The sequence below is a fragment of the Pseudopipra pipra genome, chromosome 20 (genome assembly GCF_036250125.1).
Source record: "Pseudopipra pipra isolate bDixPip1 chromosome 20, bDixPip1.hap1, whole genome shotgun sequence".
Taxonomy (NCBI): Eukaryota; Metazoa; Chordata; class Aves; order Passeriformes; family Pipridae; genus Pseudopipra; species Pseudopipra pipra.
The window spans coordinates 5,181,207-5,205,238 of NC_087568.1; the positions used below are offsets into that span (position 1 = coordinate 5,181,207).

Here is a 24,032-nt window from a genome sequence, read left to right on the forward strand (position 1 = left end):
GCACCTCTGCCCCGTGGGGCTGTCTGGCGGCCTGTCCCCCTCCTGTCCCACAGCCAGGGCTGTAGCCTGGCTTGCAGAAAGCCCCTTGTCTCCCTCAGGCTTCACACACCCAGCCCCAAACATTCACTGCAAGTTGGGGGGGAGTCCCCCACCCCACAGTGCCACCAAACCTACCTTAGAGCATCCCCAGTCACCAACCTGCAGCCCAGTTCCTTCCTGCACCCTGGCAGGGAGCACCTCTCACCAACACTGCTGGCACAAAGGAACCCCAACAGCTTCTCCCCATCAACAAATTAATCCCAGCCAGCCCTTCCCACAATCACCAGTGCTCCCACTCCCAGGAGCACCTGTGCTAGCTGGGCTTTAACCCTTTCCTTGCTGGGGGTTAAGGCACAGCCTCTGAGCAAGCACCGTGGTTTGGAGCCTGTGCCCATCCTCGCCCACTCCCTGGCACAGGGGAGAAATCCCTGGCTGCCCCCACCATGGGCTGGCACAAGGCACCTCTGGACAAAACCCCCTGTGCAAACACAGTCCCCTTGTTCAGACCATTAGGGCATCCCCTCTGGCCTCCTGAAAACAATTAGTCAGCCTCGTTAGGAGAGCAAACACAACAGAGATGGGCTGGCAGGGAGGCTTTGCAGTGCTGGTTTCCAGAAGACTTGGCAGCTCAGAATGGCACACGGGATCCCACCGCACGTGAAAAGCCCAGTCCAGGCTGGGAGCCCCCCTGGGAGCCCCGCCAGTGGCAGGGGGGGCTGCCGAGGGGCACCTCCGGTCTGGGACATGGGGCACAACGATGGGATATTCACATCCAGCTTCCTCTGCAGCCACTGTGTGCCAAAGCGACCCGACAGCTCCCAGCCTGCTGCCTCGACGAGGAAGAGACAGGGATGGCACCAGTGGGCACCCGGCTGCAAGTGTGGGAAAGGAAACACGAAGAAGGGATGGAGACACTGTGGCAGGATGGGACCTGGCAGAGGGAAACCTGTGTCTGGGTAAAAGGAGGTGGAAAGAGAAGTGATACCCAGGTGAAGGGCCCCTGACATGCCTGAAGCTGAGACCTCCCAGCTCATCACAGGTGTGGGCACAGTGCCTGGTCACAGGGCTGAGAGCATCCCTATTTACAGCTGTGCTGGTTTACCCCCTGGCCCTGCTCACTGCTGGTGTCACCACAGCCCCGTGCTCCAGGCACTGAATGGTTGTACCCCCCAGCCCAGCTCCCAGCCCTTCTGGGTGCCCAGGGGCTGCCATGACCCTCCACCCCAGCACATCACGAACCACAGCCATTTTCTTACTGTCATTAAGCTTTTATTTCCACTGTCACAAAGTTCCTGGGTTTCGTTTTGTTTTCTTTTTGTTTTTAAACTGTTTCTTTTGCTTGGTTTGCTCTTGAATTCATCTCAAGACAAGGCAGCGGGGCATGCAAGCCGAGACACCGGCACGGACGCACACACAGGCTTCATCTTCACAAACAAGGCTCTTTGCTGGAGCTGCTGCTTCTCAGCCCAGGGCTCAGCCACCCCCCAGGCAGGGGTCCCACTGGTGGGGCTGGGGTCCCACCCACAGGACACAGCACCCAGCCCAGAGGTGGCCACAGGAGCAGAGAGAGAAGGGAAGGATGGCTTTCCTGCAGGGCTGGCAACTGAGACCCCAAAACTGCTGAACCCCAAACTGTGCACTGAGACCAGGGCCATCAGCTCCCTCCTTTGTCCCTAGCTCCCATTCCTGCCCCAGCCAGATCCCTCCCCTCCAATGCCCTCGGGAAGGAGGGGTGGCTGATGCCCTCACTAAATGCCCCAAATCTCCTCCTTGGAGATGATAGGGGACAGCAAGCTGGCTGTGGGTCACCCTCCCATCCCGTCCAAATCCCCCCTGACCCTAAGTATGTGGGAAGAGGGCAGCTCTGCCAGCGATTTCAGCTGCCCCCATGCCATGCCTGGCCCTGCTTTGAAGCCAGTCCCCAGACCCCAAGAACTTTCCCCCCCCGGGCAGCTGGTCATCTGCATCCCTGCCCACTGAGGAGCAGTGGCTCTGAGATGGGGGTCCCACGGCCTCAGCCCCCCCATCCCACGAGGATGCAGTGTCCTGATGGCACAGGGAGCACCAACAGGCACCTGCTTCTGCACACGTGGGTGAGATGCAACTGGTACCTGGCACAAACAGGGTCTGGGGTTCCCCATAATCAAACACCCCATTTCACCAACCCAGGGGAGAGCGCTCCTGGGGGCTGCAAGATCTCGTTATAAATAACATTAATTAACAGGCTGCTCCAGAGGAAAAACCCTTTGCTTCTCTCTCTCTTGGGTCCTGGTTTGTGAGGAGAGGGAGGGGGGAATCTGCCCCCAGAGCCTTCTCCCACATCCTTGCTCCTGGGGGAAACAGCTCAGCCCAGCCCAGCCCCAGAGCTCAAGGAAAGACGGGTACAAAGCAGCAACAGTCAGCACATGGACAGAAAAATGAAAAGAAAGTACAGACATGGCATTTCATGGGGCAACACCGACAGGGACAAATGAGAAGGGGGGGACACGCTGCAGTCACCGGGGCGGGACCTGCGCCTCTGCCTGGCCGTGCTTCGGGTCCCCTTCCCATCGCCAGGGCTCTGTTTTGGAGACACCAGGAACCGGAGCAGGAACAGAAACAAACCAGGGCTTGTCGGTCGTTTGCTTTTCGTCATGGGCAGGTGCAAAACAGAGACTGGACTTAATTATTCGTTGATGTGAGCTCCACCCCGGCGGTTCGTGCACCGCTCCCGGTGTTCCACACGTGCCTGATGTTTGGTGGGTCCTGCCAAGCCCTCATGGCCGCAGCCATGAGCTATATCCAGCACTCATGCTTGCCAGGGCACAGGCGTTGAACCACTTTCCAGAGGGGGATGGCTCACCCCGGCCATTTCACTGATGGGGAAACTGAGGCACGAGAAGCTTAAGGCCAACATTCCCAAGCACAAGATGCTCCAAGCCTTATTTTCAGCAGTACTGGGATGCTGCAGATTCTGGTGGTGTTCAGGAGGAGTTGGGGGCCCTCGGTGCTCGCCAAAGGGAGACTGGAAGCAACCAAGCCAGGGTCCCAAATCCACAGCAGCAGGGGGCGGATTCTGGAGCCAAAAGACTTTGCTCAGGGACACTCAGCATGACGAGCACCCTGGCAGGGCTGACTCCCCGGGGAGCACTGATGGAGCTCAACTCATGACAGGTCCTCTGAAAGTTGAAAGCTTTTCAGGGTAAATGTCAAAGCAAATGAGGTTTGGCTTTGCCCGGGAGCTGTGTCAAACGTCACAGGGTCCCTCATTTGTCAGTGGAGGCGATTACAGCAGTGTCACATTCATTGGGAACATCCACTGGCACCGGGAAGGGACCCGTCAGGCAGATGAGCATTCAACAAGTTGGAGGCACTGCAAAGGTCTACCCCAGAGAGTTGCATTTTGGCCACAAAGCATCAAGGAAAAGGAGTTTCCTTGGGAGGCAGCAAAGTGACACCCTCCATGACTCCCACACTATAAAACATGGGCACCCTCGGGGCAGGAACTGCAGAAGAGGCAGAAATATTGCACGTGGATTTGAGGTTGGTCTCCTTGGGGATGGGGAAAGGTGGTTTTTTTATGGGCATCAGAAAGTACCATAAGCACATGGCCCTGGAACTCGGGAGCAGGGCTGCACAGCAAGGGACCAGCATCCCTTGGCTGGGGCGTCTGTCTTTGCCGTGCCAGGAGGATTCAGGGAACACCAAGGCACTGCCTTTTCTGCTGCATCATGAGACACCTGTGAGGCTGTCCTCCACATCCAGCTGTCACCTCCCACTGCCATGGGGACACTCCCCCAGCTAGGCTTGGCCACAGGAGCTGCAGACATTCTGGGATACGGCTGGGCAGAAAGATGCTGCCACCATCAGCTGGACCAGGGGTGGAAGGGTGAGCCCCTCAGGGTTGGCTTTAGGGGTCCCACAGGCATCTTGCACTTTGCTCCCAAGGGGATGCACATCTCTCCTTCCCTGGGGCAGGGGCCAAGGTGGGTGGAAACTGAGCTGTGGCAGCACTCACTCAATGCTCATTCTCCAGCAGAGATGCCAACTGTGTCCCACAGTGTGTGTGCCAGTGGGGCTGAGTCGAGGGCACATCCTGGAGTGGTGGTGGGTGACAGAGAGGCCATACAAGCACCTCTCATGGCCAGGGCGCTGCAGCCCCACATTTGTGTGTCCCACATCCGGGTGCATATTCCTATCCCTCTGTGACATGGCTCCAGCTGGGATGGAGGGAAGGAGCAAGTCGGAGCAATGCACCCCCTCTGCTCCATCAGCCCCACTGGCACATGGGCTGATTCACAGCCATCACCAAACAGACCTTCCCACCGTTTGCAAAGCAGAAAATAGCAAAGGAACCTCTTTGAATGCAAAACCCAGCTCTGGGCTCCATTAATACTTTTTCATGCAGCGAGAAAATGGAAATAAAGGAAGGAAATAGGGACGCTCTGGTGCCCAGTGGTTTCCTCGCCCTGCCTGCCTGAGGGATGGAGCAGCTCAGTCTGCTGGGCTGAGCAAGTCCTCACTGAGCTCCCAAAGGGAAGGGTGAACAGAAAAATGCAGGCAACAGGGAACAGGAAGAGGAAAAGAAGCTACAGCATCCCCTCCAAAGAGCAGCCAGCCCACGGAGCTTGGGATATTGGGGGGGGAGGTGGGAGGAGAAGGGGGAAGGCAGATTTTTGGCTTCATTGTTATTGCAGGCTCCCGGGTCCCCGCAATAGTGTATGAGCATGTAAACCTTACAAATCCTCACCTGGGTGGGTGGAGACACACATACACACACACACACACAGGAGAGACGAAACACAGCAGCAACATTTACAACAAATAAATAAGGATATCGATCGCCGAGACAGGCATATAAAAAAAAAAGCCTCACTTTTTTTCCCACCAAAGGGGGAAAAAAAAAAAAAAAAGAACCAAACCAAAAAAGCACAATACTGTCTCACCAAAAAAAAAATAAAAAAAATAATAATAATATAATATATATTCCTAGTGAGCCGGGCCGGGCTGCCAGCGGCATCGTGGGTGACGCCAGGACTCTGTTCCCCATCGCTGTCGGTGCCTCGGCTCCCCGGCTGCCCCGCACAGGCAGCACCCCGGGGTGTGCAGCCCCCCGGTACCTTTGGGCTCCGTCTCCAGCCGGCTGGTTCCCAGGAGAGGACCGCGCCGGCACATCCGCAGTCCCGTCCAAAAACGTAGGAAAAGGGGAGCAAAAGGGGAGCGAGGAGGCCGGGGGGGGAGCTCTGCCTTCGGCGACGCTCGACCCGTTCCCCCGGCCCTGAAGTCTTGGGCGTTCGCTGCCGCTCAGACCGGGGTCTGGCGCGGGGTTTTTTTTTTTTTGGAAAAAGCAGAAGTTGGCGAATGGCAGCGGCTGGTTCAGAGTGCAGAGAGGGGGAGTGAGCTCGCGCTGCGAGGGCATCCTTTGCTCGCGGAACAGAAAGGAAGGCCGAGAGGGACAGGCAAGCTTCGCGCGGCGGTGGTCGGTCGGATGGCACGGAGAGCGTCTTCCCCCAGGCATCTGCAGGAGAGGGCGGAGAGAAGGGAAACGGGGTGAGAAGGATGGGCAGAAATCCCCGTGGCCACCTCGCGAGACAGCAGCGCAGCTGGAAAGGCAAAGCAGGAAACACAAGGGAGATTCTGAAGAGCTCAGAACTCCAGTGAGGTTAAAAAATGCCTCACCCCCCATGGCTGGACGCTGACTGGACTGGGATGAACAAAATCACCCCATGAGACACCTCTACGTGGCCCCATGGGGTACATAAAGGTCCATGGTGTGCTCTGCCCAGCATTTGTGGGATGCCATGAACCACAGAGTCTCCAACGCCGCCAGCTCCAGAGCATAATATGATAAGATATAATATAAATAAAACATTTAATTTAATATCTTTCTGGAGCATCCCCATGCCCCCAGCATGCCAGCTGCCTCCCTGCCTCCTCTGCAGCCAAATCTGTTGGTGAGAGCATGAGCTGTGCCACAGGCAAACGCTGCCACCCCCATGGGATGTGGTCTGGGGGTGCTCTGTGGGATAGGAGGGACTGGGAGAAACCCATCAGAATGGGGCAAACATCCCCCCCTTCTGGACCTGAGGGGGATGCCCATGTTTTGATGCTTCAGCAGAGGAGAATCAGCCAGGGAAGATGAGAAGGGCACCAGGGAGGTGGGACATGGGGCACCCCCGGCCCCCCGCCCCGCACTCACCGCCGCTTGGCCCCGGGACTATACGAGCCCGTCATAGAGGGAGAGCGCCTGCACGATGGAGGGGTCGGCCTTGGAGCCCTCCTGAAATTCCTGCAGCGTCAGCTTCCCATCTGCATTCTGGAAAAACAATCCTGTTACAGCACCGCTTTGGCCCAGCTGAGTGACCTCGGCACCGAGCACCCTGGCAGCACCCACACCATCCCACACAGCCCCCCAGGTCCTCCCCACTGCCGCAGCCTCGGTTTCCCCATCGAGCCACCCACGCCTGCAGCCAGGGAGGAGTGCCATGGATGGGGCAGTGCCACCTTGGGGACCCTGAAATGGATACAGGGATCTCTGGAGGATGTGGGGGGGGTCTGACAGTGATCCTGGTGGCAGCTGAGACCTTGTATTGATGAGGGAAGGAGGCACCTGCAAGAGCTGAGATGCAGGAAAGGGGCCCAAAGCACCTCCTGAATCCCTTGGCCCCAGGGAAAAAGCCCTCAAGCATCCTCACCTTGTCCATCATGGCAAAAATCCGATCCACCCTCTTCTCCGGTGTGTTCTCCTCCTCAGGAAGCTCCACTGTGTTTCCCTGCAGCAGCAGGACAGGGCCCGGTCATGCACCCACCTGTGCCCTGCCTGGAAGGGGTCCCCAGGCAAGGACACGAGTTTTGTCCCCCCAACACCCCTGACATCAGGACAGAGTGCAAGGGGACGGTGTTGGCACCAGAACCACACACAGCAGTCAGACCCAGACCCCGTCCTGGCCACGATGGCCAAAATCCCCCATCGAAAAAAGCCAAAGAAGGAACTGGAGGTGTTTCCGCATTCCCAGAGAGCCAAGCTCCAGCCCAGCAGGGACCCCCAGAGGCTGCTCAACCCACTCACCCCCCCCACCCCACTTACCACCATCTGATAAATGGCATCCACAATGTCCAGCATCTCGTTCCTCGTGATGTACCCGTCGTTGTCCAAGTCGTACAGCTTGAACGCCCCTGCAAGCCAGAGCAACACCGAGGTGCTGGGACCCCAGCCTGTCACCCCCACGTGACATCCCCCAGCACCCTTGTGGGGCTGAGCCCACCGGCATCCCATAGGGAGCACTTACACCTCAGCTTCTCATCCAGCGTCCCCCGGGAGGTGACTGACAGCGCCTGGATGAACTCCGAAAACTCGATTCTCCCGTCCTGGGGAAAGGAAGGAGGGGGTGAGGGTGCTGCTGCCACCCCTGTCCAGCAAAGCCCTCCCTGCCCACATGTGCCCTCCGAGGGGGCACATCCGAGGAGGCAACGGGGAGGGAGGAGCGATGCACATCTGTCTCCAGCAGCGTGATCCGGCCGCTGGTGCCCGGCCCGCCAGCGAGCATCCCTGCAGGAGCAGCTCTGGAATGTGGGGGCACTGCAAGGCTGGGCTTTTGTCAGCAGCACCAAAACATCGTGTTTCTCCTCTCTTGCTTTGCCACTTCATCGCCTTTCCCCACGTGACTCTCCTTGACTAAAAAAAGCGTGGGGGCTCACTCGCTCCAGCTGCGCCACTTCGATTTCACGCCCCAGGAAGCACTGGAATATTTTGCTCCTCCGGTGCTGCCCAGCCGTGCTCCAAACCCATCCCACCACCACCACAGACACAGCCCTGACCCCCCTGGACTGCGCCCCCGGATCCCACACTTACTTTGTTCTCATCAAAGACATTGAAAACAAAGGTGGCGAATTTGGTCGGGTCGCCAAAGGGGAAGAACTGCTTGTAGATCTTCTGGAAGCCAGCGGCATCGAGCTGCCCACTGGGACAGTCCTTGATAAAGCCCTTATACCTGTGGAGGGAGGACAGAGCATGGGCACCAGGAGGATCTCCCCGCTGAGCCCTGGGAAGCTGGGATGAGGCTCTTCCCAGTGCTGCAGTGGGCTGGAGCTGGGAAGGTCCCCAGGTGCTCCCTGTGTCACTCCCATCACCCACCCGCAGCCTCCCAGCCCTGTGGGATGAGATCCCTGTGGGCACCACAGCAAGGACGGCAGTGGGGACGAGCAGCGAGTGGCACCGGTGACACCGAGCAGTGCCCACTGCTCCAACCTGCTGCCAGCCCACAAGTGGCAACAGAGCCACAACCAGGCTTGTGTTGAACGGTGCCCAGGAGCTGGGAGGGGACAGGGACCCCCTGCCCAGAGAGGATTGACAGCAACCCCGTGTTGCAGCCATGCTCTGGTGAAAAACAATGGCACAATGGCAGCTGAGGTTCTGTGAGAGTGTTTGGGCACCAAAACAGGCTCCCCAAGGAAGTGGTCATGGCACTGAGCCTGCCAGAAGTCAAGAAACATTTGGACAATGCTCTCAGGCACATGGTGGGATTCTTGGGATATGCAGGAGCTGGACTTTGATGATCCTTGTGTGTCCCTTCCAACTCAGGATATGATTTTTGCACAACCCCAAGTGAAAGCTGCTCAGGGGAACTGGGGGGGCACAGCGGGGTTACTGTGTCCTCAGGTGGCATCTCCAAAACCCATCAATGCTTAAACACCTCAAAAAGCCCTTGGTCCCAGCTCTGGGGACCTGGGTGCTGTGAAGTGCCACCCTGGAGGGTGTGGCACCTGTGGGTGCAGGGAGCATGCAGGGAGCACACGGGGACCACGTGGGGTACGTGAATATTATGCAACACATCGCCCAGATCTGTCAGGCTCCCGTGGCAGCGGGACGAGGGCTGGAGGAGGAGGGGAAGGGGGTGGCGAGGTGGGAAACCGAAGTGCCAGTGACATCTTTTCCACGCTGCTGCAGCTATGACTCATCGGGTGGGGGGAAGGATGAGAGAAAGAGATAAAGAAAGCAAACCTTGACTGGTGGGATAGGGAGATGAAAGGGAAGCAGTGGCTTTTCTAGGGCGCTGTGTTCGGTGGGGCGCAGGGGATGGGGTGAGAGCATGCTGCCAGCAGGAAACCATGGATCTTACCCCTGCCAGCCTCTGTGGGCCCTGCTGCAAATGGGGACCTGCTGGGACAGCACCAGCCTCCTGCAGCCAAGGCCTTGGCCACCAGCTGGACAGTCCCCATGTCCCCATGCCACCCATATGGGGAGGGAAGGGCCAAGAGCTGCAGCAGTCAAGCCTCACCAGGCATGAGGTGTGCAAGGAAAAAAACTCTATTTTCTTTTCTCTGTACCTTTTTTGAACCCTCTTTTTCCTATGAGGCAACACCTGCACCCTGCCCATGCCTCCTCCACCCCCCACCTCTGCCCAGCCAGCAGGGTGGCTGAGTGCCATCAGCTCCCCTCCCCTTGCCCACGTCCCCAAACCCCTGCCAGCTCACCACCACAGAGGACACTCACCACTGCTGCACCTCCTTCTCTGTGACTGTAAGAGAAAATAGGAGAAAAGAGGAAAAAAAGAGACAGGAATTTAGTGCTTTTGCTGTGACAGCTGTTCCTCTGCTCTTCTGCCAGTGACTTCCCAGGGGGATGCCTTGGGGCTCCCATCGGTGACTTCTCTGGGAGGATGTTCTGGGACTCCCATCAGTGAATTCCCAGGGAAGATGTCCCAGGGCTCCCATCAGTCAATTCCCAGGGAGAATGCCCCAGGGCTCCCATCAGTCAATTCCCTAGGGAATACCCCGGGGTTCACTTTTTCCACATGCTGCCATGTGTTCCCCACATGCCAATGGCTGCTTTTGAGGCACAGCCTGGGCCACCCTAGGTGGTCAGCGGGGCCAAGGCTGCAGGTGCTGGGGACACTCCAGCCCTGAAACTAGGGAGCTCCTCAAAATATTTCAGTCCCTGCCAGGAGAGTGCAGCACCATCACTGCAAGATACTGTGGACCATGCAGGGACAGTACTGGCCCTGCCCTCCCACCTCCCCAGAGCTAAAACATCCCTGGAAACATCTGCCAAAACATCTGCTTGGAGTTAGCTCAGGGAAGGAACATGCCTGGCCCTGACATACTGACCATGGGCATGGGCAAAGCCCCAGAGCTGGCATCCCCCCAGGTACCAGCTGCCTCTGACCCACTTGGAGAAACATCATCAGATCCATCCCAGGGCCCTGGGAAGCTTTACCAGGCTCTGGAGAAACCCCAACAACGTACAAGTTAGAAAACAGCAAACACTGGCAATCCTGAGTGCCCCCAGCCCAGGGACAGCTGCTGAGATGGCAAATGTCCTCAGCAGAGGAAAGGCTCTGATGGGATGCAGGATGCCAGGGCAGGGGCCTGGCACCCGTCCCTGCTTGTCCCACTGCAGGAGCAGTGCCTGGCCGGAATGCCAGCAGGGAGCCCCATGCCAGGGGGTGGGCACAGGGGGGAACAACCTCATTAGTCATTTCTTCTGCATCGTGCATCTAACTAATGATAGAAAAGCCACAGGTCTGAAAGGCGCGGGGATAATGAGGCGAGCGGAGATGTCAACGTGCAAACGGCTGATAAAAATAGAGACCCAAGACACATCAACAGATGCCAATTACCTTGGATGGCAAAAAAAATAAAAAATAAAAAAAGAAAGCAATTTTCCATCAGGAAGATTTGTAACGTGCCTGGCAGAAGGTGCAGAGCGCAGAGGAGAGGGCCCCCCTTGCCACGTGCCGGGTGCTGGCTCCAGCATCCCTGTGGGCAGGAATTTCTGTGCCCAAGGCTGTCCCCATGCACTGGGGGTCCCTCCATCCCAGCTCAGGGGTTGCTGGAGGGACAGAGCTTGCAGTTCTCCCAGGAAGGGCTACCCCAGACTCCCCAGGGAGTTGGCACAGGGCAGCAGCACCCGCAGTACCACCATGGGGTGTCTGGGCAGCCACACCCCACAAGAGGTGGGGCAGGCACAGGGATGCTTGGCACCTGGGATGAAGGACACCAAGGGCTTTGGCTGCACTGCAGGAGGGATTTGGAGAGTTGTTTGTTTTGGCAGAAGAGCAGACAGGGGAAAGGATGGAGGTCTCCTATCAGAAGGGAGCCAGAAAGGATATGCTGCATCCAGCAGCTGAGCTGGGGTGGGCTAAAACAACAGTCATGCCAGTCCCAAGGGATTTCCCCATCCCAAAAAAAGGGTTGCATGGAAGCATCCTTCCAAAAGAGAGATGCTGAGTGACATCTCTTACAGAAATGGGCTTCTCTGCACACATTCCCTACAAGCATCGACACACTGGCCACGACCCCCACCTCGAGAATCCCCAGGCATCAGCTCCGCAGCCCCAGTCAAGCCCAAGCGGACACCATGAAGGGCAGGTGGAAGGAGGAGGAGGAGGGTGAGCAGCAGGACTTCGGGCAGCCCTTGGGGCAGGTGAAAGGAGCCAAAGCAGCAGCCTGAGGCTGCAGTCAGGGCTCGGCTCAGCTCCTCCAGGCAGATCGCCTTCTGCTCTCTCTTGTTCGACTGCGTTTCCCCCAACGTGCTATTTTGGGCCCGGGAGCTGCCTTTCAACTCCAGCAGGAAACAATTAAGAAATTTGTGCTTTTTTTAGTGCAGGAGAAATGCTGGTAATGATACGCTCGGGTTGAGGCGGGAGGGAGGGATGGAGCCAGCTCCCCTCGTGCCGCAGGAGGGATGTGTGATGCTCCCAGGAGAGGCTTTTCCGACGGAGGAAACCACTCAGGTGCCAGCCTGAAAATCAGCACGGGGCTCCCGAGGAGGGATTTGTTAATGTGCATCCTGGAATGGAGCCATGCAGAGCCCCATCCCTCCTCCAGCACACAGGCACCAGTGCCTGTCCTACGGGTGCGGAGGAAGCTGTGGGGTTTGCCCTGGGGTGGGAGCACAGCCTCATCTCCCAACCCTTGGAAAACCACCCACCTCTGGGAGCACCCCTCCAAATCTGCCACCAAAGCTCCCCTCTCCACAGGGGTAGAGTGTTCCCAGTGCAGGGAAACACCCCAGCCCTGATCCAGCGTGGCTGTGGCCAGGTGAGCGGGGCCTGAGCTGTACCTGCCTCCCTGTGTCTGCTGCTTCGGATCTGGGACAGATGATGACTTCATGATTGTCCCTTCCCAGCCACTCCGACCTTGCCGGGTGTGACAGCCAGCGGCACCGATTAGGGATGCTAATGCCCAGCCCGGCAGCTGGACCTGCAGACAGGGAAGCCCTGGGGGACACACCAGTGAGTGTGTGACTGAGTCACCTGTCCTGAGGCTGGGAACAGGGGACACACAGAGAGGCAGGGCTGTCCCTCCACTCACCCGGATCCACGCTCTGCAGCTCCCCGGCACGCAGAGCCCAGCCGAGCTCACAGAAAGTACCCGTGTGGCAGCGGCGGCTGCTGCGTTTCCCTCCCCCGGCATCGATTACGGCGCGATGCTGAGCCGATACACATCAATTTGCAGCGATACAAACCTCAGCCAGGTGTGCCCCCGGCGCACAAGGACAAGCCGGTGACCCCCAGAAGCCCCACTGCAGCATCACAGCGGAGCAGAGCCGAGCTCCGGCTAAGCCGGGACTGAGCCGGGCTCAGCTGCCGTGCCGTGCTCCAGGGACCGCCGCTCCCGCAGCCGCTGTGGGGAGGGCTATAAATAGCACACGTAGCAGCTTGTTAGTAGCAGCGTGCCCCGGGATCCTTGGGGATGAAAGGTGCTAAATAAAGGCAGAGTATTAGCATTCGTTATGAACCGCAACGCTGGAAGAGGCATCGCCGAGCCGGGAGCCCCGGGCTGCGCGCCGCAGACGCCGGCCCCGCAGGAACATCACCGCACGGCAGCAGCGACGGCACATCAGTGACAGCACATCGCTGTTCTGCTGCTCCTAGCAAAGAACAGGGAATCGCCGAGCGAGGGGTTCGCACCGCAGGCAGGGCAGGCAGTGGGGACAGGGACAGGCAGCGGGGACAGGCACCCAGAGCAGCTCAGGAGCTGCCCCGCACGGCCAAACTGCGGCCACGGGCCCTCGCTGCCCTTGGCAGCACTGGTCGGTCCGCTCCTGCTCCCGCCTCAGCTGGCAGGAGGGTTTTGGCCGCACATCTCCCATAGCACAAAGGGGCAGAGCTTCCAAGCAGCCCCCGGCACCCTCCTCCCAGCTACCGGTACCCAAATCCCCCCAACTCTCTCCCCCCACCTCTCCATCAATCCCAGCGGCACAGGCGAGGACTGACAGCTCCGTCACCACCCGCCCTTCCCGTGCCCCCTCTCCTCCCACCACCCAGCTGCCACTGCAGCAAGAATCAGCTCTGGTTAATCAGTGCTGAAGCCTGTTAATTTGTGTTTTCCAGGCAGCGAGGAGAGGAGAGATCCGGGACTGCAAATCCCCATCCGTGTCCCTGCTGCAGGGGAGCTCACTGCTCGCTGGACCGTGGCCGGACTGGGGCAGCAGGAAGGAGGGCAGGAGGTGGCCAGATTCAAAATGCTTCAAGGACCCCCGGCCACAGTGGGATTCATGAGGTGACATGATGTTCCAGCCCCACGGGGGCCGTGGCCACCACCACCTTATCAGGAAACCAGTTAATTATTTCCAGCCACAGAGTGGCTTCCCTCACTGCCACAGGGCACTCCAGCTCTCCCGGGTCATGGGCTCTGCTGCCAACCCACAGCCGACTGGTCCAGCACCACCCACTGAGTCATGGCAGGATCTGCTTCTCTTTCACAGGGTCCTCACAGGTTCCTGGGCATCCCAGTCTGGGGGAGCCAGCTCATCACCCTAAGCTGGGCTCCCACTGGGTTTGAGGCTGCCTAAACCTGCCGTGGATGCTCAACACAGCCCCAAGATAATGGGAAACTGGGCACCTACATGTGTGCAGTGGGTGCTCCTGCATGAGCAAAGTGTGTGCTCAGGCATGAAGGACTGGGGCAGTTAGGCCTGCACTAACTGGGCACCCACAGCTGAGCCAGATGGGCACTCATGCAAAAATACACCGGGAGATCATGCATGGACTAATTGGACACTCATGCATAAATTATGTGGGTGCTTCTAGGTGAACTAATTGGGTGCTCATGCATGAACTGCCAGGGGTGCTGAGGCGTGAGTGAAAGGGGCTCTCATGCATGAGCCAGCTGGGGGCTCATGCATCAATTTTTTGTGGTATTCATGAATTTCTGGGGCGCTCATGCACGGATTAATTGAGCGGTCACGCGTCAACTCGCTGGGCACTCCTGCGTGAACTAATTGGGCACTCATGTGTAAATTAGTGTAATTAGTAGATAACACACTTGTGCACGTACTAATTGGGCACTCAGGTGTGAGTGGATCAGGTGCTCATGCATAAATTAATTGGACACTCAGGCACGAACTGGTTGGAGGCACATGCACCAATTAACTGGGCACTCATGCATCAGCCACCGGGGCGCTCATGCACAGAAAAGCGTGAGATCCAGCATGAATTAACTGGGCAGCCATGCATAAATCAACCGGGTGCTCACATGTAAATTAATTGTGCGCTCATCTGTGTATTAATTGGGTGCTCATGCGTGAACTTATTGGGCACGGATGAGGAAGTGACTGGGGTGCTCATGCGTGCGCTAATCGGCCCCTCATGCGTAAAATACCAGGGTGCTCCAGGGTGAGCCCCGCACACCCTGCAATTTATGCCCAACACACTCCGCCCCTTGCCTCTGGGAAACACATATTTAAGAATTTTCTGAATATAACTCTGATACAAACTCCACTTTCAACATCATCACAATGTTAATATTGACCAATTACGAGCTACGAGCTCCCTCCCGCCCGGCTCGGCAGCGTGTGCGTGCGCTCGCTCCGATTTCACTCCAGCCCCTGGGAGACAGACTCGGGCTCAGCATCACAGTCTGAACAAACACCGCTGTAGAAGTCCCCTCAGAGTGACCATTGGGCTTGGTACAGCAGGTACTCTGTGCAGACTTCGCACCTGCAAACACTGACCCAGGCTGAACTCCATAACAATGTCCTGGTTAACCATTACAGAGCAGACAGTCCCGTGCCCTGTGTCAGGGCTCAGCTCCAGCTCCAGGGCTACAAGACTGCCCAGGCTGGGCTTTGCTCCTGCTTCTGGGTGGCACAGGGACAGCTCTGGGAAAGAGGCATTAAACCCTGGCACCAGAAAACAACCACAGCAGGAACCTGCCTGATGACATTTTCTTTTGCTCCCAGAGATGACCAGCTGCACCTTGCCCAAACCACCCCATCTCAGCCCCGTGCTCATCCCTGTTCCCAGACACATCACCCACGGGCTGGAGTGTCCTCATGCAGGTATCCATCCCTCCAACATCCCAAAGGGAGGTGGGAGCAGCCCCACTACGTTGTCACCCACACAGCTGGAGCTGCCTACCTGTTGGAGCAGGACATCCCCATCCCAGCTCGCCAAATTTGACTTCTCTCCCCATCAGACACACACATTGCCAGCACCGTGGCGGGTTCAGGAGCCCAACAGTGTTATTGGTGTCATTTGTCACGGAGACACGGAGCGATACGCGGGAGCGCTGCCTGTGCGTTTGGCACTTCCTCACCATTAGTGCTCTGTCTTGCTCCCAGACTGGATAAACAGGTCCATGAGCAGTTCTGTTCTCATCTCCCCCGGGGCCGGTACCAACAGGAAAGCCAATATGCAGTTGAAATCCTTTTTAGACTTTATTAAATATTTAAGGGCCCGACATTAGGCTTTGGAAATTGGGTTTAGGGAAAAAGCAGCAGTTGCTCTTTGCAGCAAAGGCAGCAGAGGAAGGGCAAAGGATGGTGCCTTCATTTGGAAATTAATGAATCAGATTGGAGCACCCCCACAGCAGGAACTGGTGGCTGTGACAGGTCTATCCCAGGCTGGATTTAATCCCAGCTTCCTCATGAGCCAGTGCAGCAATGCCCTGGTGGAGCTGAGCATCCCCAGTACTGCTGGGAACAGGCATGGAACAGGCATGGAACTGCCCAGCTGCTTCCTGCCCCCTGCTCAATCCATCCCTTGCTGTCCCAAACCCACAGAGTGATTCCTGCCCCAGGCAGAGGAGAAAACTCCCCTCTGGAGGGGAAGGGAAGCCTCTCCAGCCCAGCCATTGCTCCCTGCTTTCAGGAAAGTCAGAAGGATTCTCATGGCCTCACTGACAGCAGGGCCATCTCTGCCACCCTCCTGGTCTCTATTGCAGGAACCAGAGCTCACCAAGGGGTAATACCAACATCCAGAGCAGCTCCATGTGGTCCGGCCATCGATCAGAAGATGCTGGAGAAATAGAGGTGGCTGAAGCAGTGTACAAAGCACAGGCAGCCCTCCTTCCAGTTGGAAAGCAAAAACATGCCTTGAAGAGAGAACGTGCCGGAGCTGTGAGGAGAGAGCCCTGTGCTGGCACCACCAGGCTGAGGAACCCACAGCAATGGAGATGAGAGCGACACACCCTGTCCTGGGCTGAGCACCCCATGGCCACCCCTGCCCAGGGCACGAACCCTGGCTCCCCTTGCCATCCAGCTCCCAGGAGAACAAGGAGGGGAGAGAGAATCAAAGCAACCCCACAGATGTCACCCCGATAACAGAGCGAGCGCATCCGCAGGCTCCTCCCTGAAGCAGCCGCTTCCTTTGATGCCTTCAGAGCTTCTTGTTTCACAACCTTAATTATAGCGGCAGCAGCAGAGGTCAGGAGAGTGGTTAAGCAGATCCATTAACATGTCAGGGGATAAATGAAATGTGATTCTTCTGATGCCGGAGCAGCAGCGGCGCGAGCGCGGCCGGCGGGTACGGCTGCTCCGCTCTGCCGCAGAGGGAACCCTCAGGGCCCTCAGTCACGTCCCCACCTTCCCACCCTGGCACTGCAAGCAACTCCCAGGGATCACAGGGACTCCTCAAAATTTGCTTTTGACACCCCAAAACTTGCTTTGCTTTTATCGACCTACGGGATCCCAGGTCCATGCGCACATGGGGGGCCCAGTCGTGAGATTCACTGGGATCAGGTCGGGGTCTCCTTAGGGAAGGGGCTGGAGATGGCTCCAGACTGTCACAGCCCTCTGAAGGCAGCACAGCAGGTCCCCATCAAACTTGCAGTGAACATGAACCACAACAACCACCTTCACAGCTCTGGGTTACATGTGGCTGCAGTAAAAACAGAGCAAAACCAAACGCCAGCCCCTGGGCATCCCTCTGCCATATCCTGCCCATCATCCTGCCTTGGGACCCCAAGCCCTGTCCAACCTGGCCTTGAACACTTCCAGAGATGGGGCAGCCACAGGTCCTCTGGGCAACCTGTGCCAGGGCCTCACCATCCTCACCATCAGGAATTTCTTCCCAATATCCAACCTAACCCTGCCCTCTCTCAGTCTGAAGCCATTCCCCTTTGTCCTGTCACTCCATCCCCTGTTAAAAGTCACCCATCACTGTGAATATTCCCCCCAGCATTGCCACTGAGGGATAACGGGTCCATAGCCACGTGGCCAGCTCACCCCACTTTCTGCTGGATGAGCAACAGGCGGGATTTCAACACGAACCAACCTGGCAGAGAAACCCAGTGCCTGGGGCCAAACACTTTCGAGGCTAAAAATAAACCAGCAGCAGTGGGGAGCTACTGAGGTCCCTCCCCTGCTCCTGCCCACCACCCCAGCAGCACATTTCCCTGGCACAGGGGCGGCACGACGGAGTAAAGCCCCAGCCTGGTTCCCCCAGCGAGGAACCGAGTGATTTTCCTGGCTGAAAACTGCTGCTGTCGTAGAATTTCCTTTCCTTTCCCACAGAATTCCACCCGCCACCACGTACCCCCGTAACTACAAATCAATATGTTTATCATTTGCTCTTAAACTAATGCCCATTAATTCCCTGCATTACTGTCGAGCAACAGAGCCAATTTTGTGGCTTATTGTAAAAGAGCAGAAAATGATGATGCTGGAGTGAGTTTAAAAATCCACAAAATAGATCACAGTGGGTGGGACATGGTTCCTGGGAAAAGAGCATCTTCCTCTCCCCGCACCCACTCTGCAGCCTGGGTGCCGTTTTGGCACCCTTGCCATGGCTCCCACGCCTTCACTGGAGTCCCACCGTGGCCTCCAGAGCACCAGGACCATCCCCCTGATCCCAACCCAGCCCCAGCAGTGATGCTGCTGCACCGACAGGGCTCCGAGCGTGACGGATTGCTCAGCTATTGCAGCTGGCATCAAAAATAATACAGTGTTAGTTCTGCACATGGGCAGTGCAAAGGGAACTCTGAAAGCCAATCTTCCCCAAAAATATATATAAAAAAAAAAGGGCTAACATGCTTTTCTGAAACAACCTCACATTGTTAAGTCTGGTTCATGATTTCAGGGTTTGCCAGTGCTGTGGCTGGGCTGGCCTGGGAGCGCTGCTGCAAGAAGGGACACTCGGCTCTGTATTTCTCTCCCAATTTCTCTCCCAGGAGTCCATGTCAAGCCATTTCCACCCAGGACACATGCTGTGCACCCACATGTGCACTTTACACACTTTATGCAGGCTGCAGCCATACCCCAGGACCTTCATAAATCTCCAGCTTAGCAGAACCCTCTGAATGGCCCCACAAGGCTCTTAAGCACAATCCCAAGTCCCACGGTGGCCCTCAGCTCTGAGCACTTGGCCCAAGCTAAGCTCAGGTTTAAATCCCTGTAGAAGAGGGGTTGTCAGATGTGATCCAGGGAGGATGGTGGTTCCTTCAAGTCTCAGGAGTTACCACCTCGAGGGACACAACACAAAACTGCATCTCTGAGCTACCCCAACGAGGCATGAGGAAGATTAATAAATTAATTATTATAAAGCACTTTGAGGGCTTTCGGATGAAAGGATGCATAGAAGTACAAAGAATTGCATAATTTATTATTCAGTATTATTCTCACTAGGCATTGGCTTCTCCTGCATGCTCCTGTGTGGCACCAACCTGGCCTCTGAGGAGGGTTAAATCCTCACCCCTCAGCCTGGCTCTCCCCACCAGCGCTGCTCCAGCACCTGGCAGATGGGTGAGCTTGGCACTGCCAGGTATTCCTGAGCACTCAGGTGCCTGGGGATGCAGAAGTGCACATGGTGATGGGTCCAAACCAACAGAACCTGGGCAGCCAGCACTTCAAAGAAGCCCTCAGATGTCCTTCTCTGCCTTTAGGTGTCCAAGTGCCATTAAAATCTGGCCCCCAGCACTGTAAGTCAGGAGCAGAGTGGGGAGAGGAGCCAAGAGACAAGGTTTCCAGGCTCCTGCCTTTCCATGTCCGGTTCCCAGCAGGGCCTGGGACAACCTGCTCTGCATACACGCAGTAAAACATTTCTCACCGCTCACAGAGGCCGCTGACGGCAGCTCTGCAGCATCCTCGGCTCAACCACCTTGCCTACAATTGTCCTGGCACATGAAACACCCCAGACTTCTCTCCTGGCTGTTCCCACCACCTGCTTGTCCCAGGATTGCTATGACCAGTGAAACACCATAAATAGGAGATGGAAGTCCCAGAGGGGAGAGGGGACACAGGAAGCCACCAGGCACTGGAATACCACTGAGGAGACACCGGCACGGACTGCAGTGTCCCATGGATGAGATAAATGTGCAGAAAAGCTGCATGGGGTGGGGAGAGGGGGGGTGACATCTCCCCATCCCTCTGATCCTGCAGAACCGAGAAGGGGCTTTTTGTTACTTGCTTCGTTTTGTGTGGAAAGCACATGAACAGAAAATGATGCAATGGAAGGAAATCCCAGCGTGGGAGAAGCCCTTCACATACCACAGCCATGGCTCACGCTGCCACGGGAACCTCCCTGGGATAAAAGCGGGTCCCCATCATTACCTGCCAGTTTCAGGCTCCCAGAGACATCTGCCCAGATGTGCTGTAGCAGCAGCAGAAACAGCACCATGCATGAGGCAGGGATGGCACCTGCTCAGCAACGCGGCAGCCAGAACACGGGATGGGCACCACAGGCCAGGGATGCTCTTAGGATGGTCACCAGCGTCTGACAAAAAGGTGCCAAAATACCACCGTGCTGTGGAGCAAAACCTTTCCCAAGCAGGCCCCCAGAAATTCTTGAATATTCCATGGATTTGTGGGTATGATTATCCCCTGCTCCAGCTGTTCCAACAGCCACAGCACAGGGGTCTGATCAGTCCCTCCCGCTGTACTCAGCACAGCCCTGCCCTCCTACCTGCCTCTCCTCTGCCTGGATTCCCCAAAACACAGAAGGAAATTAATATCTTTCCAATCTCCCAAGGTCTGAAGATAAATCAGAGGCTCTCAGCCGTGCCTGGGAGGGCCCTGTGAAGTGCTTTGCCAGACAAGGGAATGCACGCTCGCCTTGACAGCTGTTGAAAAGGGGCAGAAACGCTCAGCAAAAGTAATTAATCCCAGAGACGAGAGGTGGAATGAGCAGAGATCAACAAACAGAGCCTGGAATTAGCGACGGCTCTCCCTGACAGGCACCACACCACCAGCCACACGCTGCTGGAGCACGCTGGGATGCTGCACCAGGCTCTGGCCATGCCAAGAGCCATGTGCTGCCTCGTGGTATGGCTGCCAGGTGCTGCTGCCTCACCTGCACAGGTACATGGGTCTGTTGCACCTTGGCAAAGAGGCAGTGAAAGGTCCAGAGCAGGCAGGAAAACCCACAGGCAGGCTGGGAACTCACCAAGAGAGAGATGGGAGAACCATAATCTTTCTTGCAGTGGAAAGAGGAGGGTATCCGAAAGAAAGGAGCAGAAAGTTGGGAATGAAGTGATGCAAAAGGCAGTGACTCTCTGCTGGCCTCATCCAGCGAAGAAACATCCCTGTGCCTACAGATGATGGTTTCACCAGCACCGTGTTTGGGTGCAGGTAAGACAAGGGACATCACTGCCCATGTGCCCCACATCAACTGCACCTTCCTGGCCCAGAAAGGAGCCACCCCAAGGGTGCAGAAAGCCCAGCACACAGGAGATCACCAGCAGACGAGGCTGTGCTGGGGCTGGCTGTCCCCAGATCCCTCTCCACCAGAGATCAGATCATCACAGTGGCTGCAATTGCAGCACAGCAATAACTGTACCTGGCCCGGTGTGGCTGCACTTGCTGTGGGTGACAGCTGCAGTGAGGACACCAAAACCCAGGGCTCAGCTCCAGCTCCAGACAGGGGCTGTGCCCAGCCAGCACTGCCTCTTTCTCACTATTTCTTCTCCCTGAGCACTTTGAGGAAGCCCTGCTGGGGTACCCCAACCATCACACCTTCTCTGGCTATGAGGACATGCCCCCACCGCAATCTGCCCTCCTCCTGCCTGCTCTGCCATGGCAGAGAGCAACCCCGCGTGTAGGGTTGTGCAATGCACCAGTATTGCCTCTTCTCCATATGGGAGAACTTGCTGCATCCTAATCTATTGCCTTTTTGGGTAAGCGCTGCCGTGGGACTGCAGCAATGACAGCGGGGAGAGCTCGCAGGTCTGCTGCACGTTAAGGGAATATCTGCGACCTGCAAGCGGGGAGGCAAACTTGAGCCACCAAAGCCTTTGTTTCCTTTGTGCATCCTTCAGGAAAAAAAAACAACTGATTTTGCTAAAACTGGACGGCTCAGGCACCAGCCACGTTAATAAGATTAACGTGGAGGTCCAGACGGGAAAGCCACTCGCTTAGAAAATCAGGTTATTAAACCGACACTGAGCTACTCAGAAAAATACCGAACTCGCCGGTGTGGGTCTCTTCACTTCAGAGCGCAATAACAAAGGGAACCCCTCCAACTAACGCACCCAAACTTTGGAAGCCACCCAGACGCTCAGCTCCCCGCTCCGGGAGCTGCTGCCTGGCTCCGAGGAGAACAATCCCCGCGGAGGGCCCTGGGTACCGGGGGCCGGGCAGCCCGGGGGAAGGATGCTCGGGGAATGGGCGGGGGGCCGGCGAGCGAGGGCGCGATGCTCCGGTGGGCGCCGCGGGCGGGCAGGATGCGGCCCTGGCCCCGCCGTTCCCGGAGGCTCAGAAATAGGCCACGGAGGATGGTTTTTTGTAAGAAAACGGCGCGTTCCCCTGGCTCGCTGCCCCTCTCCGTGTCTCCGCTGCCTTATGGGTTTTTTCCTCCTCCCAAGCCAATCCCTGAATTCTTCCAACAAAGCCCGGCCGAGCCTGCGCCCTCTCCGGGAGCGGCCCCGCAGGAGCCGCCGCTTCGCCGCGGCACCGACCCGGGGGGAGCGGCGGCACCGCGGACCCCCCCGCACCCCCGGCATCCCCCCGGCGAGCCCCCCGGGGGCACTCACAGTACGTTTTCCTGGTCAGCTCCTCCACAACTTCAGGCTTCAACTTGCTGTTGGATTTGCCCATGGTGGCGGCAGCGCCTCTGAGCCCGCCGCCTCCCGGCCTCGCTGCGGGGCTCGGAGCGGCGGGGCCGCTGCCTCGGCGGGGCTCCCGGCCCGGCTACATCCCGCGGGGGGCGGCGGCGCGGCCGGCGGAGGGGGCGGCGGAGAGGGGTCTTTGTTGGCGGGGCTCGGCCGCAGAGCCGCGCTGCGGGGCCGCCCTGCGTGTGCGTGTCCGTGTGCGTGTCCGTGTGCGTGTCCGTGTGCGTGTCCCCGGCTACAACGCGCCCTCCCCGCCCTCCGCCGCCGGGCGCGGAGCGGCCGCGGGGGCGCGGAGGGGCGGGTGGGGGGCGGCGCGCCCCGCCCCGCGCTGCGGGAGCGGGATGGGGAGCGCGATGGGGCGGGGGGGAGAGGAAGGAATTCCGGCACGGCCCCGCCGCTCCCCATGGAGGGAGGGGGATTCCAGAGCGGCCCCCGCCGCCGCGATCCCCCCCGCCCCGAGCCGCTCCGCAGGGATCAGCGGGAACAGCCGGAGAGAAAGACTGGGGGGGCGCTGGGGGTCGGGGCGCTGCCCCGGGGGGGTGATGGGCAGCTGGGGGGTGAGGAGAGAGGGGATCCGGGAGCTGGCGGTGGGAACACGGAGGATGGAGCGAGGCTGAGCTCGGAGTGCGGGGGTGACCTTGGTGGGACAGCAATACCTCCAGCTGTAGAAGCACCTTCCAACCCCTTCGTGCCCCAGCTGAAGAGGGGTCTGCTCATGACTTGGAGGAATTGGATCCTTGTGGGTCCCTTCCAGCTCAGGATATTCAGGCTGAGAGAACTGTGGGTGTTCAGACTGTGGAAGAGAAGGCTCTGGGAAGACCTTAGAGCCCCTTTCAGTGCATAAAGGGGCTACAAGAGAGTTGGAGAGGGACTTTGGACAAAGGTGTGGAATGACAGGACAAGGAGGAATGGCTTCAAACTGAAAGAAGGCAGGTCTAGATTAGATATTAGGAAGAAATTCTTCCCTGTGAGGCACTGGCACAGGTTGCCCAGAGAAACTGGTTGCCCCAGCCCTGGAAGTGTTCAAGGCCAGGTGAGATGGGGCTCTGAACAACCTGGTGTAGTGGAAGGTGTCCCTGCCCATGACAGAGGGGTTGGAAGGAGGTTAAGATCCTTTCCAAGCCAAACCATTCTGTGACTCTACAGTCTGTGACTCTCAGCCCAGGGCTCCTGTGAGCCTTCACTCACTCTCTGCAACGTGCATATAGAGAGACCAAATTCAATGGCTTCAAAAAGCCCACAGATTCAACCTACAGCAGGTTTGTGGTGCAACCAGGAAACCATACAAGTGCTAAAAGCCGTGGCACCCAGCTCTTCCACCACCTCAAACCCATGCAGGGCTTTATGCCTCCACAAAAGCTCTCTGTGTCTGTGCAGTCATTAGCTGTACCGATGCACACGATAAATACAGTTTTCTTCCCGCCTGTGTTGCAATGAGGGCCCTGCTGGAGCTGCCCAGGCATGCCTGGACTGCTGTGGTAGCAGCCAAGGAGGGGGAAAATCTGTGCCTGGATACAGTAAAACCTGTCTGCAAGGCTGCAGAGAGCCCAACACAACACTTACTGAGGGCATTTGCAGAGGGGACAGGGAAGTGCAGCTGACACAGCGCTGCTCTCCCCACCTTTATTGTTTTTAACCAGCCAAATGTTGCCTGACACTCACTTCTCCAGGGATACGTTCCCCAAGTGGATGTTTCTGAAACACCTCCTCTTCTGTTCCCCAGCCTCACACAAACGAGCTCGTTA

At 57.6% G+C, this 24,032-nt stretch overlaps 1 protein-coding gene across 1 annotated transcript; it reads right to left on the reverse strand.

Moving 5' to 3' along the window:
- Window positions 1–1,286: 1,286 nt before the first annotated feature.
- Window positions 1,287–22,560, reverse strand: NCS1 (neuronal calcium sensor 1). Its single transcript, XM_064676894.1, has 8 exons — window positions 22,210–22,560; window positions 9,512–9,536; window positions 7,871–8,009; window positions 7,308–7,386; window positions 7,106–7,194; window positions 6,714–6,791; window positions 6,218–6,334; window positions 1,287–5,536 (listed from the first exon to the last, which is right to left on the reverse strand). The coding sequence occupies exons 1-7, from the start codon at window positions 22,271–22,273 to the stop codon at window positions 6,236–6,238; spliced, it is 573 nt and encodes a 190-aa protein (XP_064532964.1). The 5' UTR covers window positions 22,274–22,560; the 3' UTR covers window positions 1,287–5,536; window positions 6,218–6,235.
- Window positions 22,561–24,032: the final 1,472 nt, after the last annotated feature.

What these genes read in the sequence shown, in the direction of transcription:
- NCS1 (XM_064676894.1), bottom strand. Translation starts at nt 22,273, where the DNA reads ATGGGCAAATCCAACAGCAAGTTGAAGCCTGAAGTTGTGGAGGAGCTG. An exon ending in GCTGACCAGGAAAACGTACT is followed by an intron (nt 9,537 to 22,209) that starts GTGAGTGCCCCC and finishes TTTCTCTTACAG; the next exon opens with TCACAGAGAAGGAGGTGCAG. An exon ending in ATGTCTTTGATGAGAACAAA is followed by an intron (nt 7,387 to 7,870) that starts GTAAGTGTGGGA and finishes TCCTTTCCCCAG; the next exon opens with GACGGGAGAATCGAGTTTTC.